Genomic DNA, 25421 nt, shown 5'->3' on the forward strand with positions numbered 1-25421 from the left:
TGTTTTGCCAGCGTTGTTAAATCTCTCCCTCTCCTGTGGGCAGATTCCCCATCAATGCAAGCATGCCACAGTCAAGCCACTCTTAAAGAAACCCAATCTTGACCCCCTTTGCATGAGAAATTACAGACCAATCTCCCTGTTACCTGGAGTTTCCAAGCTATTAGAAAAACATGTTAATAAAGAACTCCCTGCCTTCCTTCAATGTGCGGAACTTATCCATCCCACCCAAATGGGTTTCCAAGCGCAACACAGCACTGAAAGACCCTTGGGCGAGAAACTTAGGCGTTTTCTGGATCAAGGAGGCTCAGCAGCCATCATTCTGTTAGATATCAGTGCCGCCTTTGATACCGTAAACCATCCTACTCTTATTCAGAGAATCTCAAAGGTCGGTATCAAGGATAGAGCACTAGAATGTCTCTCCTCCTTCCTGGAAAATTGTACCTTCCAGCTTCTGGATCAGACCTGCTACTCTGCCAGTCCGCCCCTCAGTTGTGGGGTTCCTCAGGGCTCTTCCTGAACCCCACCCTTTTTAACTTGACATGCTTCCACTCGCCAATATTGTGTGTTCGTTTGGGTCATCATTGGTGCCCTACACCAATAACTCCCAGTTATGTCAATCTCCCCGATCCCAGCTCTAGCCACCTATCGCTGACTCACTGTTCTTCAGGAAGTAGCCAAATGGATGGCCAATTGTAAACTGAGGCTGAACAAGGACAAAACTGAAGTTATGCTACTGGGCAACAATCCTTGCAGCAATGTCCTGAGCCTTCTACCAGACTGTTGGAGCAATTTGCCTATCCTGAAAAAATCAATGAAGAGTCTCGGATGTGGCTGGACTCCAAGGATTGTCAAGCCAAAAAAGTTGCTGCCATCTGAGATTACTGAGGAAGGTTCTCAACCTCCTCCCTTTTACAGCCAGAAGAGTAATCATGCAGGCCCTCGTGCTTCATGTCTTGATTACAGGAATGTCCTGTATCCTGGCTCGCCCTGCTATGTGGTCAGGAGGCTGCAGACTGGGCAGAATGCCTCTGCTTGACTCTTGATGAACATCCCTAAGCATCAGTCCACAACCAAGGGTCTTAGAGACCTCCACTGGCTTTCTGTGGAACGGCAAAACAGTTTGACCTATGCATCATACAGAAGGCACTAAACATAAAGGCCTGCTCCTTTTTGGCACCCAGACTCTGGAATTCTTTACCTCTGGAATTGGGCCTCCTGGAGCGCAAACCGTGCTGTGTTGGGAGGCCTCCTGGTAGCCATGTGCTACAAAAACAATAGAATAAAGAACTGAGAAGCACCTGTGTGAGAAAGTTACTTTCCCGTTAAGAGGTGACAAAGAGACTCTTTCACTCCAAAAACACCCCTCTTCCCAACTATTGTGGAAAAGTCTTGATGAAAAAAAAAAAAAAAATCTGAAATCCTTTATTTCATTTTTAGTAACCCATTTCCAATGTGTGTGTCTACACAGTGATATCACCTCCTTCTTGTAATGCACTGTATCACTGACTGAGAACTCCACCCTCCACTGACTTTATTTGCACAAGTGGCTCTTTTGAGTCACGGTTAGAGCAGATGTGCTGCTGCAATAAATGTTAGAATGGAGGGTGATGCTACTGTGCAAACCCATTGAGTGCACTCCTAAAGCAGTACTCGTGATAGGTATTTTCCACATGTATGTTTCTCATAGGTATAAATGCAGGAATGATCATGCTGTCTTATATTAGGAAAGGACTCTGCAAGGGGTTCTTGTCCAGTCAATTTCATTACTCCTAGGTACACAGTATTTAATGTCAGCATATTGGTTTTTGAGCAAAGGCTGGCGAGAAATGTCAATCCTCAGTTCTACAGAAAACTCCCACAGCATAATGCACAGTGTCTGCTATGTTGTTCTACTGTTAACTGTTATTTTCTATCTGTATCATTGAAAATAAGGTGGTTTATGCATAGCAGACGCTGTTGAGTTATGGTGTGTGTTTGAACCAGAACCACAACTCTGTTTTTTCAGTCACTTTAATTGTTTTTCTATGATATACTTAATTTGCAACAGCAGCTGCACACAGACTTTGTCAGCTTGGCCCTTCACATAGTCTGCTGTGGGGGAGCAGCTCCCACCGTGCTTGGCGTTTGGCCGTGAGTCCAGCCTGCTGGGCCACGCCCTGTATCCAACCCTGCCATAGGTTCCCAACCCCCACTGAGCAGGCCACGTACTGTGGGGGTTGAGCTCAGGGTCTAGCCTGTGCCAGGCCCTGCACCCAGCCTACTCTGGCACCCAACTTGCTTGCAGTCTTCGGCTGTGAGCAGTGGGTTGTGGGTTTATGGCCTGGGTGCGGGCCAGGCCCTGTGCCCGTCCTGCTCTGGCGCCCAGCTTGCTTGCAGTCTCCGGCTGTGAGCAGTGGGTTGTGGGTTTATGGCCTGGGTGGGGGCCAGGTCCTTCGCCCGGCCTGCTCTGGCGCCCAGCTTGCTTGCAGTCTTCAGCTGTGAGCAGTGGGTTGTGGGTTTATGGCCTGATTGGGGGCCAGACCCTACACTTAACCTGCAGCATTTGCTGCTCAGCATGGTTTGGGCATATGGCGTGGTCTACATCCAAGTCAGTGCCCTGCCGCCTGGCTTCCAAGCAAAGCCAGTCAGTCATTTTAGTGTTTGGCTTTGCTTATGCGTTTTTTTGTTATAAATATAAACTGCCTGAAACTTGTGAGTCAGGCAAAAATGGTGAACAAATCCAGCATTTGCCTCCAACTCGCGAGTCCTGCCGTTTTAGGCAATTTTTCCCTCTCTAGATATGTTTTATTTTTCCTTCTGTCTGGATATCCCTAATCACATACCTGTAGTTCTCCCCCATGGCTGCTGTCACTGTTTTTTTCATAGCATGTTTGGCTGTATAAAAATATGTTTTACTCAATCCTGCCACCTACTGTTGGGCACTGATGTTTGCAAGCTGTTTTTATTCGAAGTAGTTTTCAAGTCACAAGACCTACTGTGACTCCATCCTTATCCCACAGTACTCTAGCACAAGGACACCACCTCTGGTTGTTTTATTCTGCCGTCAGGTTCAGACGTTTGGGTGCCAACTCAGGGAATGACAACGTTTCTTCGCTGGGACCCTTGGTGCCAGCCATTGAGACTTCAAGCCCAACGTGAGAACATAGTAGTGACCTGCTTCTGTGCCAGCCACCTAGAACTCACTTCTAGTAACTGGCCTCCCTTGATGCACAGCCATCAAGAACAATTTGTGTGACCGCAACGCTGTTGAGGATTCAGAACATATTTGAAGGATGACTGTAGGGGTGGGGTTGTTATGGAGCAGACTCCCTTCCAGTTCTATTGCAGTTAAAACATTAAATTTCCCTGGTCGAACCAACACAGGTTCTGCAGTCTGTACTAGTCCACTGAGCACAATAAGACGGCCTGCAGGGCTTTTCAGTGGAAAAAAGACTCTTTGATTCTGAAAGCCTCAGGGCTGAGCATACCATAAGATGCAGCGCCAGGTGTCTCCAGAGACCCTGGGTATTAACAACCAGGATTATATCTGCGGAGCTGAGGGAGGCATTGAGCTTTCCACCAGTGCAGGGCAAATCCGGAAGTCCTGTCCTTGGAGACCTTGGAGTGAGAGCCATGAAGAAGAGCTCCGTTTCTAAATTACCATAGGCCCTAAGACAGGTAGCAATGCCTGACACACTCAGACCAAAAATAACAGATGATGGACGGAATGCAGAAGAAATCAAACCTTCACCCCCTGTCACAGATCTGGGTTTAATCCATCAGTTTTTTTGCTTTCCATGCCATTCCAGTTTGGACCCAGCCTAATCCAGATCACTTGACCCTGTTCCCCATGGGAACAATCCAGCCCGAACTGCCAGGCCAGGTCCTCTCTGGACCAGAAACAAGCATCCTGGGACCGGTTTCAGGGAATCACCCTTCACCAGCCAGGCTAGCTTGAATCTGGTGGCATAGCAAGCACGGGACCCACTTCTGGGCATACCCTTCCCACTTAGAGCACCAAATGCAAAAACAACAGATGATGGACGTCATTTGTGTTTGTTTGCTTTTATCACCCTAAGTGGGGTATGCCCAGACGTGGGTCCCGGACTAAGCTATGCCACTGGATTCAAGCTAGCCTGACTGATGAAGGGTGATACCCTGAACCCAGTGCCAGGATGCTTGTTTCCAGTCCAGGGAGGACCTGGCCTGGCAGTTCAGGTTGGACTTGTAAGGCACGTTTTTAAAGATACTTACAAATGCATTTACAAAGGAGTTTTGACACGGAGAGCCGGAGTGAAAAATCAATGACCAAAGGTCTATTTATTTTTGCTGCAGCAAAAGAGGACAGATTTACAACTAGCATCCTTGGCCCGAAGTAAAGTGTGCTAGCATGGAGCGTTTAACAGTGATATTTATACTCATACATCAAAGGATACATAAAGTATGTAAATAATGATATACGTCATACAGATATTTTAAGGAGGTAATCAGTTTCTACACACCGGTTCCATTCCCTGCTTTGTCCTCGACTCCCTTCTGCCGCTGCCTGACTTCCCATTCAAGACCCTTCAAAGGATTGCGTGGTTCAAAGGTATAGATATCAGCCTTTCCCTCCCCAAAATACAACAGCCGAGGTCGGTTATTTATTTTTACCCCATGATTATAATGAGTAACGTGCCCCAGCTAGGGAAAGAAACCAGCTGCAAGCCTGTGGTGTGGAGCCAGGCTTATTTTACTTAAATGAATATACATAAGGTAACATATGTGATAGGCAGAGCGTTCAGAGAGAAAGCTCAAACTACACACGTTAAAAGAAAAGGAGCAATACAAAATGCATTCTTACAGACTGTTCCCATGGGGAACACGGCCAAGACTGATTTGCATATGGCTGGGTCCAAACTGGGGTGGCATGGTGAGCAAAAGAATTGAGGGCCTTCTGACTCAGCACCAGAGTCACCAAAGACCTCAAGAAACTGAATCTGGCAATTTGGCAAATGAGGTCTTAGAGTTTGAATACCTCAAACTTAAGAAACCGCATGCAAATCATGTGTGAGGTGCACAGACCCATCACTAATGACTGGTACGCTGCCAAGTAGAAATGGTTTGTCCATTACTGCATTCTTAACCACGTAGACCACCTTAACATCTCTGTTCAAGATATCGTCTCATTCTTGTTATATCTACAAAAATCAGGATTAACTTACATGTCTCTTTGCTTGCATCTGGCTGCTGTTGCAGCCTACATGAACAATAGGATACATTCTCCCTATTTACTATCCTTGCTATTAAGGCCTTCATATAGGACCTAAAGAGAATTTTCTCTCCAAAGGTGTCTTCTGATCCTGTTTAGAATTTAAAGGCAAGGCTTGTGGGTCCTCTCTTCGAACCACTGCACTCCTGCAACATGCAAAGGGAGGTGGCCCTTTTAGCGGTCATTACTTTTCTAAGAAGGATCAATGAATTGCAGGCCCTCAGTACAGAAGAATCATTCAGTGAGGGTCACAAAGAGAGGCTGGTCCACAGGACAAATTCCTGTCAGAGTTGGTTTGCCCGTTTCACTTCAAGCAGACGATTGAGTTACCCATATCCTACCGCATCCAGACTCTGCAGCAGAAAGGGCTTTGCCTACCTTAGATATTAAAAGGGCACTCATGTATTAGATTGATAGACCCATATACATCAGTGAGCTAAAACAACTGTTTGTTGCCTTTGTAAAGCCAGCTGTAATCCTATTTCCAATGCATGCATTGATAGATGGATTGTTGAATAAATACAGATTGTTATGCAAAAGCCAAGCTTTTAGTGCTTACACCGTATAAGGTGCATCCCATGCGTAAGAAAGAAACCACTATGGCTTTCTTGGGAAACATTTCTTTAGAAGACCTATGCAAAGGTGCTACATGGTCAACACACAGTACCCAAACACTACTGTGTGGACATCCACGCCCTCTGGCAGGCTGGAATTGGCAAGACTGTTTAAAGAAATGTATGTCAAACTCCTGCACTATCTCTCTAGCCTCTGCTTGGGTGAAGAACTGATTTGCTGACTATGCAGTGAATGTGACCCTACAGCTACACATTCTAAGAATAGAAAATCTCCCCTACCCTCTAACCATCTGTGTGTAGTGTTGTAGATTCACACCTACAGCACTACACACAGATGGAAGCCAGCTGTGATCATAGATGTTTTCAACATTCTCATGTTTCACAATTCTCAGAACTTCCTACTCTGTCTACGACATTATACTCTACTTACTCTACTCACCTGCTGAGTGGAAAACAATCAGAGGTGGAGGCTTTGTCCTGGTGCATTGTGGACTTAGGCTGGAGTGATAACAGGTCTTGTGACTGCAAAACAACTTTGAAGAAAAAACAACCTGCAAATGTCCGTGCCCAACTCTATAAGCCAAGAGAATGCAGAGCATGTAGATCTACAAGCCAGGATCCAATTATTACTGCACAAGTCACATTTTCCTTTCACAGCATGAAACTTGCAAAACAGAGCACATATAAGTTTCAAGATGGCGGAAAACGTATTTCCAAAATGTGACTCGCAAGATTCACGAGTCTTGACTTGCCCGTCAGATTGGTAAAATTATGCAAGTGTTAACCATTTCAAGCCCACTTGTGAACTTTTTTAAATGCATATATCTCAAAAACTGCTGGATCAGATTTATACCAAACCAAAAATTGATCGCCTTGTGAGCTCTTCCTCAGTGGGGAGGGTATGAGAGTACAAGTAATATGAAGTTGTTCCCAGGTAACTGGATGCATATATCCCGAGTAAATATGTGGTGTATAAAATTAATTGGGTCAGCTAATGATGGTAGGAGGTACTTTGTGCTTGAAATATTTACTGGGGTAGCTTATTTGTCCTTCACCTGGGATCAAGTTACTTTTGAGGTGCTACCCATCACATCTTCTGACTCCACCTATTATCGAAGAAGTCTCCTGTCCCTGCAGCCCACGCCTGCTCATGCAGTGTGGAAAAAATATTCAAGTCCACTCTTCTCTCGGGCATCATTGATGATGGATGGGGTCCTCCTCTCTTCTGCTACTGCCTGTGGTCCTTGCTGAAGAATCAAATCTAATGTGTGGATAACTGTGAGAAAAGGGGTGCTTCCCCCTGTCTTTGGCTTCATCTCTTTCCCTGGAGAGGAGTGTAGCAGAATACATTGCTACTTTGATATGAAAAGAGAGATGGCTTATCTCAGACCAACTCATGAGCTCCTCAGTTGAGGGTGACCATGAGTGTGTTATCTCACTTTCTTCTGAAGCATTAACAAGTGATGTGTCTGGGAACTGCTGAGAGACTAGTGGTTAAAATGTGCCATAATGTGTGCATTCTATGTGAGTTGGGATTTTTACTGTGCATTGATGTTTCATGGATTTTTAATTCATCTTTTGAATTTTGTTGTAGCTCTAAACAGGCCGGACATCACTGACACTGAAATGGAGACCATCATGGACACACTGGTGGACAGTCTCTTCTGCTTCTTTGTAACCTTGGGTAAGTCAGACCTTTCAGTTCTCCGACTCATGACAGTGAACGTGTTTGACCTAAGGGTGCAAAGAATGCCTTTTAAAACCCAGACATTGCAATACTCTGCTGTACAAGCTGAATGTGTTTTGTAGTTGTAAGAGGCTTTACATATCAACGCTTCGGCCCTTGTGAGCTGGAAAGATTTGCGTTTGTCTTGTCTCATTTTTGTTATTTTGGGTTGTTGAATTTGTACTTTTTCTCATATGCGTAATCATAAGTAACTCAGCAAAATGAATGAAGAGCACAGGAAGGTGTGTTTTTGCCTAAGAGTATTCGAACAAGAAATTCTTGAAGTCCCACATTAACCTTTTCAACACTGCTGATAGACGTGTACTGTGCTGCTTGAGTGATGATTGATAGTGATGGACTCATTGTTTAAAGGGCGGCCTCGAGGTCTGATGGTATCCCCATGTTCCCCCACTGTTGAGAGCTGGGATCTTTTTAGCGTGCCCTAGGCTGATAGTACAAGTCCTGGAAGATTACTGCGGGTCGCACTAGTAATCAAGTGGGTCCTCCAGCCACTTCTGTACTCTGACAATAGAGCCTTAAGAGGATGTTGACTCATTTAATATTGTACATCACACATACAGAGAACATGACAACTGCTGAACTTCCCGTCTCCTTAATTGCATGTTCTACCATCGGAGTTAGGTGTAGTAGTTGAAATGGCCATTACATGTTGAGGAGGCTCTAACTGGCCTGTCTAGTGGCAAAATAAAACTGTGATTTTTGGGGGAAAAATGAGAAGACCAACCACTGCGGTGTAGAGCTGCATTTTAGTTGTTTTATTGTGTGAACTGCAGATGTTGTCTTTATCGGCTGTGCCAAACCTCCAGCGCAGTGAAGTGGAGAATGACTTGTTAGGGGAGGAGGGAGGTACAACAGCCACAGAGGCCGAAGCATTATGTAGGACAGGGTCTTCTCACCCTTTGGCATCTCCAGGCCTCCAGAGTTTGTGCAGTTATTGCAGCTGAAGGCACTCTACAGTGTAGGCCCTCCGTCTCACAGAGCGTACTCCTGCTGTGATTTATGTCTAGCTGGTCTCCTCTCTTATCTATTTGTTATCTTCATTTTGCTTGAAGAAACAGAAGGGTGATGCCACAGGTCCCTGATATATTAGAAAAACAACAGGATCCCCAGAGTCAAGGTGTCAAAATACTACTGTACCATAGTATACATACATGCAGTATATGTAATTGTATAGATGTAGACAGAAGCAGAGATGTTCAGTGGAGCAAGCCAACTGAGGAGAACAAGCACAGGGCATACAAAAAACCTTTGACCTAGGAAATCAATAGAGGAAACTAGAAACAAACGGAATAACAAAAAAACAGGTGCAACAAAACAAGACAATCTAGGCTGAGCCAGCCAGGGATGCACTTGACACAACCTACCTCAAGCTTTACGTGGAGTCAAGGAGTACCGCCTTCCCAGCCTGGGCAGCATCGTACTTATACTTTCTTTAGCACCATCTTCCTGGATGTAGGCCACCAGCTTGGATATGGAACTGCAGGATGCAGTTATCCTTCATCATGGTAAGTACAATGCATTCCTGCTCGGCGTCTGAAAATTGAACAGAACTGGACCCAGTCTACTTGAGACCTCCTCCGAGTGGATGAAGCATCAGCCTGGGTCATGAATGATTTACGCACTTCACAGTATGGTGCTGATTAGCCTAACTCAAATGGAGTAAGAGCATAGAGGCTCAAGTACACTCTCTTATTATTTGAACAGATAAGAGTCTGCTTTGTCACTTTGCCATAGTGGACTTGTGTCGGCACAGAGTCACTGACAAAAGTGAATATGAGCATCTATCGCCAATGTGGTTCAGATTCTGTCAAGCCTGTTTCCTTGTCCAATAACCGAGCTCCTACATACCTCATCCTACACGTCTTTAATTGTTCTCCTAAATACCATTATCTACTGGTGAGATCTTCCTCAGGGCCCACAGGGAGCAATCGTCTACAGCAATGTACTAATGATGAACTTGTTCCATCTGTAACGTGCTCTGAAGTGGCTGTAATGTGACATGCCCGCACATAACAGAACTTGTTTAATAAATAATTCAGACAGGTGCCATCACCACAGCAAGCAGGTGAACATGCCATATCTGGGCACTCCACTGCAACCCATGGAGCTGAGAAATCAGGAACTGACCTAAGAGTGTGCCTGGTTCATCTCTGAGCACATCAGTGAAAGCCCTGCTCACAGCATCCTACACCCGAGGGTTTGAACTTTAAAGGATGGATCTGTATCCCAAGGTCTGTCTCTTAGGCTGAGTTTTTGTGGCACAGTGTTTACAGACTGGGGGGTGCAAAGAACTATTTTGGGTGGGTTTGAGCCGATTTGCCTTTGTCTGCTCTGTTTAGACCAAAGCTTTGTCCTCTGCAGTGCTGACACACCCAAGATATTGGCCTGGCACAGCACTCAATTGTACAGGTTCTTTGGTTGGACAAGCGCCTTTCCGTGATCCTAGGATCCTGAGAGCGTTAAAAACGACGTAAAGATTGCTCCTTTTATTTGTGTTTCTCAGTTTTTCTAAGCGCAATCAAACATTGCGTTAGAGCCTGTCCCAGGGTGGCACTGTCAACTAACATGACGCGACCTGCTGCAGCATAAGAAGTAGCACGAGAAAGCTCTCCGAAACACATTGCTTCTAAGGAACCAAATGTGGACCTATTAGAGTAAAAGAAAAGGTTATTTACCTTTGTAACTGTTTCTGGTGAATACGTAATTATCTTTCCACAGATTCCATAACTCATGAATGCCCCTTCTCCCGCCAGACAAGTCCATAAACGTTTCCCCCTCCAATATATCTCCAGTGCCACCAGCTCAGCCGTGACTCTGCCCGCCAGATGTGACGACATTGGGATTGGAGTATATTGGGCAGAAACCAGCGTGCTGTCTTCAGTTCCTCATTGATGTGTGCGGAGAGGAACTGAGAGAGCTACAGTAACATTAACTGCACATAAAATGTTTAGATAGTTTGGATCTTAGTATTCACAAGTCTAACACCTCATGAGAGGAGGGAGGCTAGTGAAGAACATGCAGAAGACTATGGATCCACTAGAAATATAGTTACCAAAGGCAAGACACTTTTTTAAAAATGAGTCACAAAGTAATACTTCCCTGGGAGGTGGGATTGAGAAATGCTCAATAACCGAGGAAGCCAGGCACCACCAACTTAGGATCTGCCTGTGCAACATTTATGCAACAGAAAAGTGAACTGTGTAGTGCATGCATTCTGGAAATCTTACATTTGTTCTAGATCTAGCATCACCTCGACCTGTCAAAGAATCTGTCAGAGGTGGATCTAGGGTGACCATTTCCCAAGACCCCAGAGCTTGTCTAAGACGAGCTGTTTCAGCCTTTAACTCCCTCGTCTCGATGGTGAGAGGGCCTGATCGGTGGTGAGCAGAAGATTAAACTGTGCCAGTCCAGGACACATTTCTTGTAGCATTGAGCCTGTCTATAGCTAGTCTCGCCTCTTGGCTGCCCCTTCTGTTCTGTTTACTTAAAGGAAGATGAGGGTGACCCTACAGCAGGACCACAGAGGTGATTACTGGAAGAGACGCAGGACAGCCACAGGCAAGAGCGCCGAAAATAATGCTGGTTCGTGCAAAAGCGCTGATCTTCATTAACACAGGGAAATCACAAAGCATACTCGGAAGAGTCAAAAGGGAAAGCGAGAAACTAACAGACAGCAGGAAACCAGCACAACCTCAGAACCTGCGTCACATGTTAAGCAGAGTCAGTGAAGGCACAAAGACACTACCACGCAAACACCTGGGACCACAGAGGAATACTCCCCCCGCAGAGGCTGTCAGTGGGGAACCATGTGGGAGATGATTTTGTCCATTCGCGTTCTGCGCTGTAGATTAAGTCTCGCTGCTTTCGCACTTTTGGTTTCATCTGGGCTTGGTTTACTGTCTAGTAGTGACATGCTCCCAGGGAGCGGCTGTACTATAAAACCAGAAAACACATAAGTGATAGTGAAATGCCTGAATTGATCTCAAGCACTGACAGTTACCCTGGCTGAACCTCAGTCCATCCTTTTCTTTGCCCACTTTGCTACTCTAGGCACCAACTGAATGCCAGTCAGTCTTGATTCTGGTTCAGCAGCAGTCCAGCCCGACCTGCTAGTCCAGATCATTTTCCAGCCAAGCAACTACGCACAGTCCTTCAGTCCACCAGCGCGGGACGAGCCAGATTACCCCAAGCCCCAGTATCTACCCATCCAGATTACCCCAAGCCCCAGTATCTACCCATCCAGATTACCCCAAGCCCCAGTATCTACCCATCCATTGTTCCGGCCATGCAGTGCCTGTGGGTTCATTTTGGGAAACCAATGAGTGTGTTGCGTCATGTTTTAATGTGTACTATGTCATTGCTTTGTGGAATGAGTGTGGCCACACTAAAAAGAAACAGAAATAAAGCTGCATTAAGCAGGAGACATGAACAGCGAATGATACCCTTTCGGTTTTGTATGTACAGGGGCCGTGCCCATCATCCGATGCTCCGGCGGCAATGCGGCGGAAATGGTGGCTGTGGTAAGACAACAACTATTTCTTAAATATATATTTTAAGTTGGTGCTCAACATATTAATTTTGAATTGCTGTACGTGTACAGCTTATATGTTCGTTAAAAGGGGAAATAGATTTCCTGGCAGCGTAAAATGAAAGGCTGCGCGGCTGCCGGCATAACAAGTGGCCTAACTATAAACAAGGCCGCCATCTTAGGTGAATTAAATAATTAAATGGGCTAAGACAGAGCAAGCTAAGTAGGTTAAAAGTCACTAGGTGGCGGGGGCACGAGTCTGCAAGCCAGAGGCTTGCTAACTCCTGTATCCCATTAAACAAACCAGGATTCACTACAGCGCCAATAGCGGCAAATCAGTACAACAGCCCGGAAAGCACTCGTTAAGCAGCGGCTCATAGTCAGGGATACTGGAATTGTGCTTCAGGATAGGACCAAGCTATTTGGCAAGGTTGCCTGAATTATGTGATTAAAAAAGCCAAATGATGCTGTGTAATTATGCACATTTTGTGATCGTATTACTTCATTATTTTGGAAACATTGCGCATTAGCACTGTACAAGCAAAGGTTGCACCTCATTAGTCCCCGTTTAATATAAAAATACAGCAAAAAGTAACTCAAATGGAATTAGTCAACATTTGCAAATTGACATCCTCCGCGCAACAACACATGTTCCTACGTTTTAAATAATTTATAATCCATTTAAGCTAGAACAGTTTTCTTGGGTTCACATCTGCAGATTATGTAGCAGGTGATGGACTGTGTATCAAATGCAGTAAATTCATAATTGTGTTATGCTACGAGGTTTCTGTAGAGCGCTAGTACACTGGAACGGTTTCTTGCCGCTTGGTAACAGAGGCAAACACACTGCTTGCTGGCATCAGTCGGAGGCCTGTCAGAAAAGCCAAGTCTCCAGGAGGAGCTGGAATCTCCTGTAGCTGGAGGTGCATCTTATCTCCAGATGCAGGGGGCGAGAACAGAGAATCTGGAATCCCGCACAGTCCCTTCTTTTTAAGGAGGGGACTGAGAGGAGATTCATGTGAGTGGCCCTTAATTTGCGATTGCGGTGTATTTTTTGATTCTGGATGACATAAAAGCTGGGCTTCTGCGCACGGAGGGATTTAAAGATGATACAGACAGTTTTTGTTCCCCCAAAACATGTTTTATTGCATGCCCAACTCATTCCAGCCGAAGCCGGATCATAATAACACATATTCACATAGCCATGCAAAGCAAAGGTTTAATTTTTCCTAAACTGTAACTGCATGTTCCCCCTCTCCCTTCCTCATCCCAACCTTCTCCAGCACATCTTATACATTATACAATTAGTCATTACATAGACATATGAGATATCTCCTACACATCAACATTCAGTACTTCAGTATCATCTTGGTGAGAATGCACCTGGGGAAAACGAATGCCCCTATAATCCGCCCCCTTTTGCCAAATCTTCGAATGTTTGTGTGGGCAGCCCTGCGCCTGATATATAGGTATTTCTAAAGCCATACAGTGGTCCAGGCCTCGTTTCCAAACACTCAGTACAGGGGGCAACACTGCTTTCCACACTCTGGTAATGTCTCTCTTTGCTATAGTGAACCCCAGCAGTAAGAGTGTTCGTTTATATCCCCCAATTACCTCAACCACGTGCAGAAGTACTAATTTGGGGTTGAATGGTGTATGTAGTGATAAGACTGTGCCAAGACATCCTATAACCCCTTCCCAGAATGGTTTCAGAGCAGAACTCTCCCACACAGTGTGTATGAATGTGTCTTCCGGCCCTTGACACCGAAGGCCTTGTGGTGAGGCTATCACCCCCATGCGCCACAAGCGCTGCAGCGTACAGTACGCCCTATGAAGACATTTCATTTGTATCATGTAGGGAAACAGCCCCCTCATGGGGTGACCACAACGCTTCGGCCTAGTCAGAGTATCCTTCTCCCTGATATAGGCAGTTTTAAAGATGCAATGCTGTTCTACTGGTAACCAGTGTAGCTTTCTCATCAGAGGGGCGAAATGGCAGCGTCTGGGCTGTTAAAAGATTCGCCTGGCTGCCTGGTTTGAAGTCTACAATAGAGACCTTTTGGAGACCAAGTCAGAGAGAGTTCACATGGTCCATCCTTGAGATGACTAAAGCAATAAGGAACTGAATCATGGCTTCGATGTGAGTATTTTTCCAATCTTCTTTATTTTGCACAGCTGTAAAAAGCAGGAGGGTGTTACTGCCCCTAACTGGGGTTTCATGGACAAATTCTTGTCAATGAGAACTCCAAGGCTCTTTACAGAGTTCTTGGGCTGGGGGGTGGTACTCGTTGTGGTGGGGAGGGAGAAGAATTCCCCAAATCATACTTATTTTGGGTTATGATGAATCCTGTCTTGTCAGAGTTGAGTTTGGTTTTAGGTGATCGCCGTTCATCCAATCATGGATCATTAATAATTATGCAGAAAACTCTGCAGCCAGCACCCTGCTCATTTTGCAGGGGAAGCAGAGCTTCACGCGGAAAACACATAGTAGAAGAATAGCAGTGAAAAAAGCAAGTCTGTGAGGATGATGAATGGGCAGAGGCACACAGGTGGAACAAATGAAAGACTGGGCCGTGGAAGGGAGAGAGCAGGTGGACAAAGTCAGGTCAGAGGCCTCTTGAATGTTGGGTGAGCATTTGAGAGGTCTAAAGTAGGTTGAAGAACTTTAGCTACCAGGACAAATAAGAAACCCAGGGAATCTGAGAACAGTCCAGTTTATGAGAGTTGAAAGGGGGTGCAGATTGACAGAAGATCCTCAGCAACTGGGAACCCTGGTACAAAAAGGGAACTTGCTGAAATCAGTCTGCACCATACTGTCCCACTACCCCCTCCAAATCTCCCCCGTCCCACCAACACAATAAAGGTGTTAATTGTTAGCAATGGGGCCAATCAGGAAATGACATAGGTGAAAGTTGAGGATTCCGGTTTTGAGTCCAAGGGGGCTTGAAGGGAAATGCCTGCTTCACCAGAGCACCTCATCTTCCCAAGGACCTCCTTGTCTGCTCAGAGCCCATGAAAGGAGCATTCCGGGGAACTGTGAAATCAGCATCTTGATTAGATGGGGATTACAAAAGCATAGCGGAGAAAGCACAATGATTTACAGCTGGTCAGAAAAATCCGGATAGGAAGATAGAGGTATTGATCAGAGAAAACTGCTCTGGCGAGCCATAGAAAACATTGCCACAAAGATCACGGTGGCCCCGTATTTTAAACGGGGCTCCCCTGGCAGTACAACAAGAATAGACCACTGTGTACTCTGATGCGTGATGGGTTGATGCCAGGTGGCGGAGGACAGAAAATGTAATGAAGGTTCTTCAGGGGCAGTATCAGTAAGGAGGTTGCGGAGGGCGAAGGGCGGAGACGTGTTATATCCAGGTCTAAGGGAACATGTGGTCGCAGCTGGTGGTTACTTTAATGTTCATCAATGTATGTGGAAAAGAGCTGAATAAGTCACTGATACATACCTACTATACCACTCAGTGCAGTTTCTTTGCATTCCTGGAAAGGACTCTTTGTTGTGCCCAGGATGTGTAACTGATTTCTACCTACACTCGCGTAGGTATTTCTACCTACACTAGCTGATGAGGATTAATGAAATATTTGAAGTTCTATTTTAGGACTATGCCACTGCAGTGTCTCAGTGCACTACTGCGTTCTTCTTCTGCTCCAGTCTGAAGCTGTTGTAAATGTCAGCCCCTGCCCTTTTGAGATCCCGTGTACAAAAGCCTCCCATGCATTCTGACATTGTTCTTAGCTCGTCTGGCATTATCAGGTTAGATTATTTTGACTGACTCAATCTTTCTGGAGCAGTCTTTAGAGGCTTGAAGTCTACTAACTGCGACCATATCCTAGGCACCCGGTCACGTTTATCAGAAAGACATGTAGACAGTTGTGGTAGTTTCATCCCAGCTGTAGAGCGCCATGCGGCCTCTGCCCTACAGTGTATCCTGTGCACCACCTGATGGCTGGGTGCGGCCCGAGGGTATAACTAAATGCTAAGAGATCACTCTGGTCACTTAACGTCACCCATGTGCTGTGTGTGTTTGTTCGTTCTGCCATTTTCCCCACCTGCGGCCTAGACACGCGTGACCTGCTGGCACCACACCAGCCTATTCTCCTGTCCCAGAGAGGTGTCAGATCCGTGGGGTATGTTAAGCTCTACGATGGCTCCCTCTACTGATGTCTCTGATCTGCCAAGCTGATTTTTGGAGCAAAGTTTCATGCAGATGGTTGTTAGTTGTTAGATCTTGTTTGGTTTGTTTACATACCATTTCAGGATCTGCAGCAAGATTTGTCTAAAAGAATGATTGGTATTTATGATGGGACAGCTGCACTTGACACTGCGATGAAGAATTTGTGAACTGAGTTACTACTGCCATTGCCACCGTGCCATTTCTGCTACTTTACAGTTAAGGATTTGTAGTACTGCTAAGATTAAAATAATAAGGTACATTGGACTTGATTTGATTGTCTGATTGTTGACCTAATCTTGCATGTCCACCTGCTTGATGTCTTGAGCAGTTTCACTCATGGCTAGAGTACACGGGTCACTTCTCCGAAGCTGCGCCATCCTCTCTTGGTCACTTTCGAGGTGGGGTTCCAAAGGGGCCTCTTCTGATCCTCGCCTCTGTCCCAACACAGAATCTTTGAACGGTCAATCAATCAATCAATCAATCACGATATTTATAAAGCGTGCTATGTACCCGACAGGGTTTCGAGGCGCTGGGGGGGGGGGTGCGCTGCAGTTAGCGGTCGAAGAGCCAGGTCTTGAGGAGTCTCCTGAAGGCGAGGAGGTCCTGGGTCTGGCGTAGAGATGTGGGGGGAGAGTTCCAGGTCTTGGCGGCGAGGAAGGAGAAGGATCTGCCGCCGCAGGTCTTGCGCTGGATTCGGGGGACGACGGCGAGGTTGGCGGATCGAAGTTGACGTGTGGGAGCGTAGAAGTCCGGTAGCTCGTTCATTTCATGGGTTGGTTACTCCTTCCTTCCTTTGGGATTAGGAGTAGCTGGGTGTGGGCATACATACACCAGCCTCTTCAGTAACTCCTCCTATCACATGGATGGATGCTGGAAGTTAAGCTGAGGGAGGTCCATGTGGCTGTGGGCATACATACACCATCCTCTTCAGTAACTCCTCCTATCACATGGATGGATGCTGGAAGTTAAACCGAGGGAGGTCCATGTGGGTGTGGGCATGCATACACCAACCTCTTCAGTAACTCCTCCTATCACATGGATGGATGCTGGAAGTTAAACCGAGGGAGGTCCATGTGGGTGTGGGCATGCATACACCAACCTCTTCAGTAACTCCTCCTATCACATGGATGGATGCTAGAAGTTCAACTGAGGGAGGTCCATGTGGTTCTTCACTGTCCTGCCTTAGGTTTAACTTAAGGCGTTTGCAAAGTTATAGTGGCCTGTTTCCTTCTCTTACAAAACTGAATTCCTAATTTGAATTTATTGGCATTGTCCTGCCTTCAACATGATCACTTTTTATTCTGGAACTGTAGAAACATTTATGTGGTTTTATGCTATCTTTGGGTTGTCTCTATTTTCTGGCACTCTTCTGACATATTAAATGAATTGTAACAGTGTGGTGCTCTTTGTAACATAACGCTGATTGTTAAATGTGCCAGGCTACCCTTTGTAACTTCTAATGCCAGTTAAAGCACCCTGCAGCTGGCACAGAGCTGTCCAAGGTTACTGTCCCCTTTCATCCACATTACAGAGGGTGGGGAGAATCTGAGTGCTTAACGGTAACAACAATCATGTATAGTTCGCACCAGATTCAAACTTGGGGTACTTTATTTACTAGGGTGGTAGATCTGTCCATCCGCCTTTGTAACTGAGGAACAGCGATTAAAGTGATGCGGGTAAGGGAGCTCAGTGCCTGGCGTCTCTGGGCTTCCTCAGCTTCTCTGTCGACACTGGAACATCTTGCGGGAGAGTGGGGTAACATTGACATGGAAGAGCTTTAGCAACTGATTCTCAAGTCCTTCAAAATGAAACTTGAGGAAGGCTTTGACATTTCATAGAATACCTCACTTTGGCTCAAAATGAAACCCATATGCTTCTAAATACACAACAATCATTTTTCTTTTTGTTGCATACACATTTGCTACCACTTAAGTCAGCATTGAAGAAAACATAGAAAGCGCATTAAAACTCAGGTTGATCTTTGCAAATCTTAATTTGCATTCCTTCGAAAGGTCTTGAATAGATGTGGTCTTGTCACCCAAGCACCAAAGGAACACTCTTCCTGGTATGTCACAGTCTTGGTGATGCAGCCATTCATAGGACCATTGCCGAAGACTGATAACCTCTTGACAATGTTGCGTAGACTAGAGGCTTCCAGGATGAAGTGCTTTCTCAACACCGAAAGATCTCATGGTCTTTCTGTTGAATGTTAGAAACTCTTCAAGTTGAGTTAAGAAGATATTCGTTTCCCCTGTATTTATTTTTTATGTCTAGTGGGATGATGGAAGATATTTTATAATTGCATTTTCCATTCCTAAATATCGCTCTATTTCCCCAATACGTTTAAGTGTAAAGTCTATGCAGATCTGATAGTTAAAAGAGAATTTGTGTTACTAAGTACATGGTGTGTTTACTTCGAGCAGGATATCACACAGAACGTGCGCCCACAGGCAGCTGTAGACGTATTATTTCAAATGCTCCTACTTAGAAATGCTGGCCCCGTCAGCATCACCCCTGTCTCCCCACCCTCTCCTCTGTAGTGAGGAATTTGGGGTGAAATTTGATAACTTGAATGTTTGGGGCTCACGTTGATAATGTGGTGGGTGTTTGCTGTGGCCTTTAAGGTCTAAAGAAAGTTCTGTATCTGTTAGCCGAGCAGCATCAGAAAGTGGTAATTCATGCGCTGATCACGTCCTGTCTGCACTCTGCGAGTGTTCTGCTTCGGGGCCCCCTGGATCACCCACTGAGAAGGCTGCAGTCAGTGCAGAAGCCCTCAGGCCGGCTCCTAGTGAAAGTCTCGAAAAGGAGTCCCCCCCCCCCCCCCCCAGCAGCCCCCGAAGGAGCTTCACTGGCTCCGCTTCAAGGGACGCGTGCTATCACACAGAGCCTTTCACCACAAGGGCCATATTATCCGAGGAACAGGATCAGGCCGGATATCCGGGGTCCAGTCATTCTTGGCTGTTCCGAGGTTCCGGCGACAGGAATGGGGTGGTTCATCGCTGTCCGTCCTCACCCCCTCTGCCTGGAACCCCTCCCTTTGCACCTCTGGGAGGTGACGGAAGAACAGACCTTTACACGCCTCCTCAACACCTGACTTTTTGATAGAGCTTTTGAGGAGTTGTGTGTCGATAGAGATCGCGGCGAGCCACATAGCGCCGAGACACTCTTCAAGTACCCGTGGCTTTATACATTTTATGATTGATTGAAAGTCCTGCCTGGCCTTCTGGCAGAGGATTCTGAGGCGGCCTGACCTAGTGTCATGGCCCTCTGACTTAATATCTACGAGTTCACCTGCAGTCATCTTTTATCCTGTGTACAATCAAGTATTTTGTAAAGCGCTTTTTACACCGTCAAAACGGTCTCTTGGCGCCGAAGAGACCTGGACCATCAATCATCTGGAAGATGGCGTAAACCACAGAAGTCAGTCTGATGATACAAGTGGGGTTGCATCGGGCCCCTGCAAGTTACAGGACCTTTAAGTCCAACGGGGCGAGTTCCAGAGCCTCGCTGCCCAAATCTGAGAGGGTGGAGCGCCCCAGCCAGGTTCAGCAGCCCGTCCTAGCTGGAGGTGACATGCACTGTCGCAGCTCAGACTTGTAGCAGGACCAGGGGAGCAGCTATAAACAATAAACTACCTCCATCTTTAAACTGCAGGGCTACCGCTGAGAGTGAAATGTCTCATCTCGGTCACTTCAAGGCAGTGACCCAGGCACTGTTCCTCCAAGGAAAGGCTCCTCTCTTTACTTCTTGCTTTCTATTTTCCTTTCTCTTTTCGTCTTTCCATTTTTCTTTAATTCCTTACCATCTAGCTCTCCCCTCTGATTTCTTTTTTCTCCTTCGTTTTGTCTTTCCTATTTTGCATTTTTTCCTCCCTCCTTGGTACGCTGACTGCATTTGATCATTACTTAGATTTTCTCTGTAACTCTCTGTGGTCCCGTACGCGCCCTCTTGCCCCACCCACAAATGTCTCGGGTTAGCACCTTTCTGGTATTTATCAGCTTTAGCTTCTGTCTTCTACGACCCAGGGGCATCAGTTCACCAAAATGCCAGGGGCAGCGGAAGTGACATCACACGCCATTTAACCTTTACTTTAACTCGCACCCACACATGCTTACACATTCACGCACTCGCCCGCAAGCAAGAATGCCACATACATTTGAAAGCATTTGTACCTACCTTAACAGCCAGATAGGGTCACATTTCACTGAATTATACTCCATTTTTTACTACACAAATAGTGAAGAACATTATTCTCTATTTGTGTAGTAAAAAAAAAGACAGAAAACCAGGAGAATGGAGCCCTAATCACTGTTCATTGGGACAAGCTGCCCCTGAGTTCCAGGCACTGATTTTGCCACCTGTGAGACCAGGGGTCGCAAAGGCAGTGCCAGGGGTCCAGCCCTGCCAAGTGTCACGCATCTCACATTAGTATAACGCACCCCCGGTAATTTTCCCGCATTATTGCAATGCCTGAGATTGTCACGCAAGTCCTGAAGTGCTGTAGAACCTTCTTGTTCCAGTTTCTCACTTTGCTAGGTAAGCTCCGAGTAGTGTTTATCAAAGGCCACAAGATGGCGCTGGTGTAGGATTCTCACTAAATTACAATATTTATATGGTTCTCTCGTCTTTATCGCTTGATTTTGCTTGCAGGAAAGTGTTACTCATAGTCATTGAAATGTCACTCTATTACACTGAAATTATGAAAATGTCACACTTAGCAATCTGAAACCTTGGCAGCTATGGGGATCACAGGGTACAAGCTGGCGACCGCTAAATGACGTCATGCTGAGCTCTGGAATCACAGTTCAAAGTTGAGAAGAATCCCGAAATTGAAGTTGATCTGTCGACCTGTCACTGCCACCTGCTGAGGCTGGTACCGCAGGTGCATGAATGCACCCTGCTGCCCGCCGAAGCTGATACCGCGGGTGCGTGACTGCGCCCCGCCGGCCGCTAAGGCTGGTACCGCAGGTGCGTGACTGCGCTCTGCCACAGCCGAGGCTGGTACCGCGGGTGCCTGACTGCGCCTGGTACAGCGGGTCTGTGACTGCGCTCTGCCGCCTGTCGAAGCTGGTACTGCGGGTGCATGACTGCGCCCTGCCACCACTCAGGCTGGTACCACGGATGCGTGACTGCGCCCTGCCACTACTCAGGCTGGTACCGCAGGTCAGTGAATGCCGCCTGCTGAGGCTGGTACCACAGGTCTGTGATCGTGCCCTGCAGGGCAGGACCTTTAGAGCAGTGCTGGAGGGCGGGACATGTCCCAGGTTTGATGCAGGAGACTTTAGATCTAATCTGTTCCCCACTCATCCTTGCTGCGGACACTGGGCCTTGTTTCTGAGCCCCGTGGATGAGGGGGCTGCTGACCCAGGGCCTAGCCTCTGAGCCCCGGGGATGAGAGGTTGCTGACCCAGGGCCTTGCCTCTGAGCCCCGGGGATGAGGGGGCTGCTGACCCAGGGCCTAGCCTCTGAGCCCTCGGGGATGAGGGGGCTGCTGACCCAGGGCCTAGCCTCTGAGCCCTCGGGGATGAGGGGGCTGCTGACCCAGGGCCTAGCCTCTGAGCCCCGGGGATTAGGGGCTGCTGACCCAGGGCCTAGCCTCTGAGCCCTCGGGGATTAGGGGGCTGCTGACCCAGGGCCTAGCCTCTGAGCCCTCGGGGATGAGGGCCTGCTGACCCAGGGCCTAGCCTCTGAGCCCCGGGGATGAGAGGTTGCTGACCCAGGGCCTTGCCTCTGAGCCCCGGGGATGAGGGGGCTGCTGACCCAGGGCCTAGCCTCTGAGCCCTCGGGGATTAGGGGCTGCTGACCCAGGGCCTAGCCTCTGAGCCCTTGGGGATGAGGGGGCTGCTGACCCAGGGCCTAGCCTCTGAGCCCTTGGGGATGAGGGGGCTGCTGACCCAGGGCCTAGCCTCTGAGCCCCGGGGATGAGAGGTTGCTGACCCAGGGCCTTGCCTCTGAGCCCCGGGGATGAGAGGTTGCTGACCCAGGGCCTTGCCTCTGAGCCCCGGGGATGAGAGGTTGCTGACCCAGGGCCTTGCCTCTGAGCCCCGGGGATTAGGGGCTGCTGACCCAGGGCCTAGCCTCTGAGCCCCGGGGATTAGGGGCTGCTGACCCAGGGCCTAGCCTCTGAGCCCTCGGGGATGAGGGGGCTGCTGACCCAGGGCCTAGCCTCTGAGCCCTCGGGGATGAGGGCCTTCTGAGCCCTCGGGGATGAGGGCCTGCTGACCCAGGGCCTAGCCTCTGAGCCCCGGGGATGAGAGGTTGCTGACCCAGGGCCTTGCCTCTGAGCCCCGGGGATGAGGGGGCTGCTGACCCAGGGCCTAGCCTCTGAGCCCTCGGGGATTAGGGGCTGCTGACCCAGGGCCTAGCCTCTGAGCCCTCGGGGATGAGGGGGCTGCTGACCCAGGGCCTAGCCTCTGAGCCCTTGGGGATGAGGGGGCTGCTGACCCAGGGCCTAGCCTCTGAGCCCCGGGGATGAGAGGTTGCTGACCCAGGGCCTTGCCTCTGAGCCCCGGGGATGAGAGGTTGCTGACCCAGGGCCTTGCCTCTGAGCCCCGGGGATGAGAGGTTGCTGACCCAGGGCCTTGCCTCTGAGCCCCGGGGATTAGGGGCTGCTGACCCAGGGCCTAGCCTCTGAGCCCCGGGGATTAGGGGCTGCTGACCCAGGGCCTAGCCTCTGAGCCCTCGGGGATGAGGGGGCTGCTGACCCAGGGCCTAGCCTCTGAGCCCTCGGGGATGAGGGCCTTCTGAGCCCTCGGGGATGAGGGCCTGCTGACCCAGGGCCTAACCTCTGAGCCCTCGGGGATTAGGGGCTGCTGACCCAGGGCCTAGCCTCTGAGCCCTCGGGGATGAGGGGGCTGCTAACCCAGGGCATAGCCTCAGGGGATGAGGGGGCTGCTGACCCAGGGCCTAGCCTCTGAGCCCTCGGGGATTAGGGGCTGCTGACCCAGGGCCTTGTCTCTGAGCCCTCGGGGATGAGGGGGCTGCTGACCCAGGGCCTAGCCTCTGAGCCCTTGGGGATGAGGGGGCTGCTGACCCAGGCCCTAGCCTCTGAGCCCTCGGGGATTAGGGGCTGCTGACCCAGGGCCTTGTCTCTGAGCCCTGGGGGTGAGGGGCTGTTGCTGGCCTGCCCGGCGCTTTCTGCTAGGGTCGCCCTGACACCAGAAGGAGCAACAGATAACTGGGCTTTAGGGCTAAGGGTACAGTAAATAAACAGGGTTGAAGGTAAGAGACCGGGGGAAGGGGCTGAGGGCATCCGCTTAAAATACATTAAAAGTGAGCTGCAGGCAGCTTAACATGGGTTTTACTGAAGAAGGAAAACTCGTCGTTGTGAAGCGGTCAACACCGCCATCTGCTGGCTGAAACCAAGATAAACATGTGATGAAGACCGCGTTTATCCGAATTCATTGCAGAACAGATTTAAACAGTTAAAGGGACTCAAAGTTAGTTGCCACAAATGTCATCTCACCAGACTAATCCCGAAGACATGGACTTTCCCTGTGTAAGCAGGTGGAACCACCAGGCAGCTGCCAAACTTATCAGGCCTGACGTTTGCGAGATCACCAGTCACCATCATTTCTGTCGTGTCTGGATTTAATTTTAAATGTTTAGAGCTCCCCCACCTGTCAGTTCCGGGAAGAAGAACCCAAGAACAGAGAAGTTTGGCAATTAGTGTTAGGACTTATACGCATCATAGTATCATTAGTCTGTCGCAACATTCAGCCAGGCGGAAGACCTAGTTCCTTGATGCAGTAATGGGACTCCAAGGTGATTTGCAATATCCTTATCTTGTATGGCAGAGAGTACTTTATTCCTTAAAATGTATGGTCACGCCATCCCCTTTCCCACAAACAGCTTAAATGCTTGGTGCGTGGCTCTGTTACATGGAAGAGAGAGCATGTTTCCAAACATGAAGAATACAATTATAATCTCTACTGCAAAATTAAACACGTCAAAAAAGATGTTAGATATTTGCTGCAAAAAGAAACTAGAAGAAGTTTAATACAAGTTTTTTTTAAGGCACAGCTGAAACTCAAAGGATTCTAACTTTTCTATAATTACCCAAAACAGCAAAAATAAAAATGCTGCATAAATATCTTCTTTCTCCTTGTCACTGTAAGGTCCAAAATAATACTACAGAAGAAAGAAAAGCAATGTTTTGTGTTTTTAAACAGCCACTTTAATTATGCTCTGTGACCCGACCTGCCTTTCCCTTCCACTTCTGACTTTGGCGACAGGCATTATCTTTCTTCGCTGTTTATAAAAAAAATAGAGATGGTTTTTATATATAGGGTTTGCAGGATGCCATCTATTATTATTATTATATATATGTGTATATATATATATATATTTACACAGACATTGGAAGAGAGCAAATTTAGAGTGTTGCTGGTGTTGTAGTTTAATTTATGCTGGAGCTGATCTCCACCTAAACTTAGGAACTACCCGGGGTTCTCTCTTCTTTTTTGCATTATTTATGCATCACACTAAGGCTGAAGGAGGATTATATAAATTTATTGGTATCAGCACATACAGTACTCTGAGTTTAGTTCACCGGATCCGAGTCCAGGAGGGCCTGATCTAGATCAGACTTTTAAGCTCACCAGGGATCACATACATGAATTGTATGTAAATGTATTTTAAGCGGATACCCTGCACATCTGCATGGGCCTGACCTGGTGGCTATAGACTGGATGCCCATTTAACAGTCCTAAGGCTGCACATCAAGATCGTCCCACTTGCCTTTCCTTTTGATTTTGAACCTTGCTTTTAGCAATTAGGAATGCATCTAATTTTACACTTTTGTTTTATTCTGACCTTCTTTTGTCTACCAAATACCTTTTGACTTTTCTTTCTCCCACCATAAGTAAAGGGAAGACCGTTTGTACAGGAGCAGGGTAGTTAATACATATGTATATGATATGACTGTAAAGCAAACCCAGCCAAGGGCAGTGGAGCCCAGTACATGCTCACAGATAAGCACACAGTCAGCGAGGGATAGGGGAGGAAGCTGGGCTGTGGATGGTTAATACATACGTATATGATATTACAGTGGAGCCCAGTACATGCTCACAGATAAGCACGCAGTCAGCGAGGGATAGGGGAGGAAGCTGGGCTGTGGATGGTTAATACATACGTATATGATATTACA

The 25421-nt window shown here is 47.5% G+C and overlaps 1 protein-coding gene across 1 annotated transcript in view; it reads left to right on the forward strand.

Annotated features, from left to right (window-relative positions):
• Positions 1 to 25421, forward strand: part of SCFD1 (sec1 family domain containing 1) — a 354775-nt gene that overhangs the window by 60337 nt on the left and 269017 nt on the right. Inside the window, exons 7-8 of the mRNA XM_069209057.1 lie at positions 7400 to 7489; positions 12017 to 12072. Coding sequence (XP_069065158.1) covers positions 7400 to 7489; positions 12017 to 12072 — 146 coding nt within the window. The remainder of the gene's footprint in view (positions 1 to 7399; positions 7490 to 12016; positions 12073 to 25421) is intronic.

The sequence above is a fragment of the Pleurodeles waltl genome, chromosome 9, assembly GCF_031143425.1.
Source record: "Pleurodeles waltl isolate 20211129_DDA chromosome 9, aPleWal1.hap1.20221129, whole genome shotgun sequence".
Classification (NCBI taxonomy): Eukaryota; Metazoa; Chordata; class Amphibia; order Caudata; family Salamandridae; genus Pleurodeles; species Pleurodeles waltl.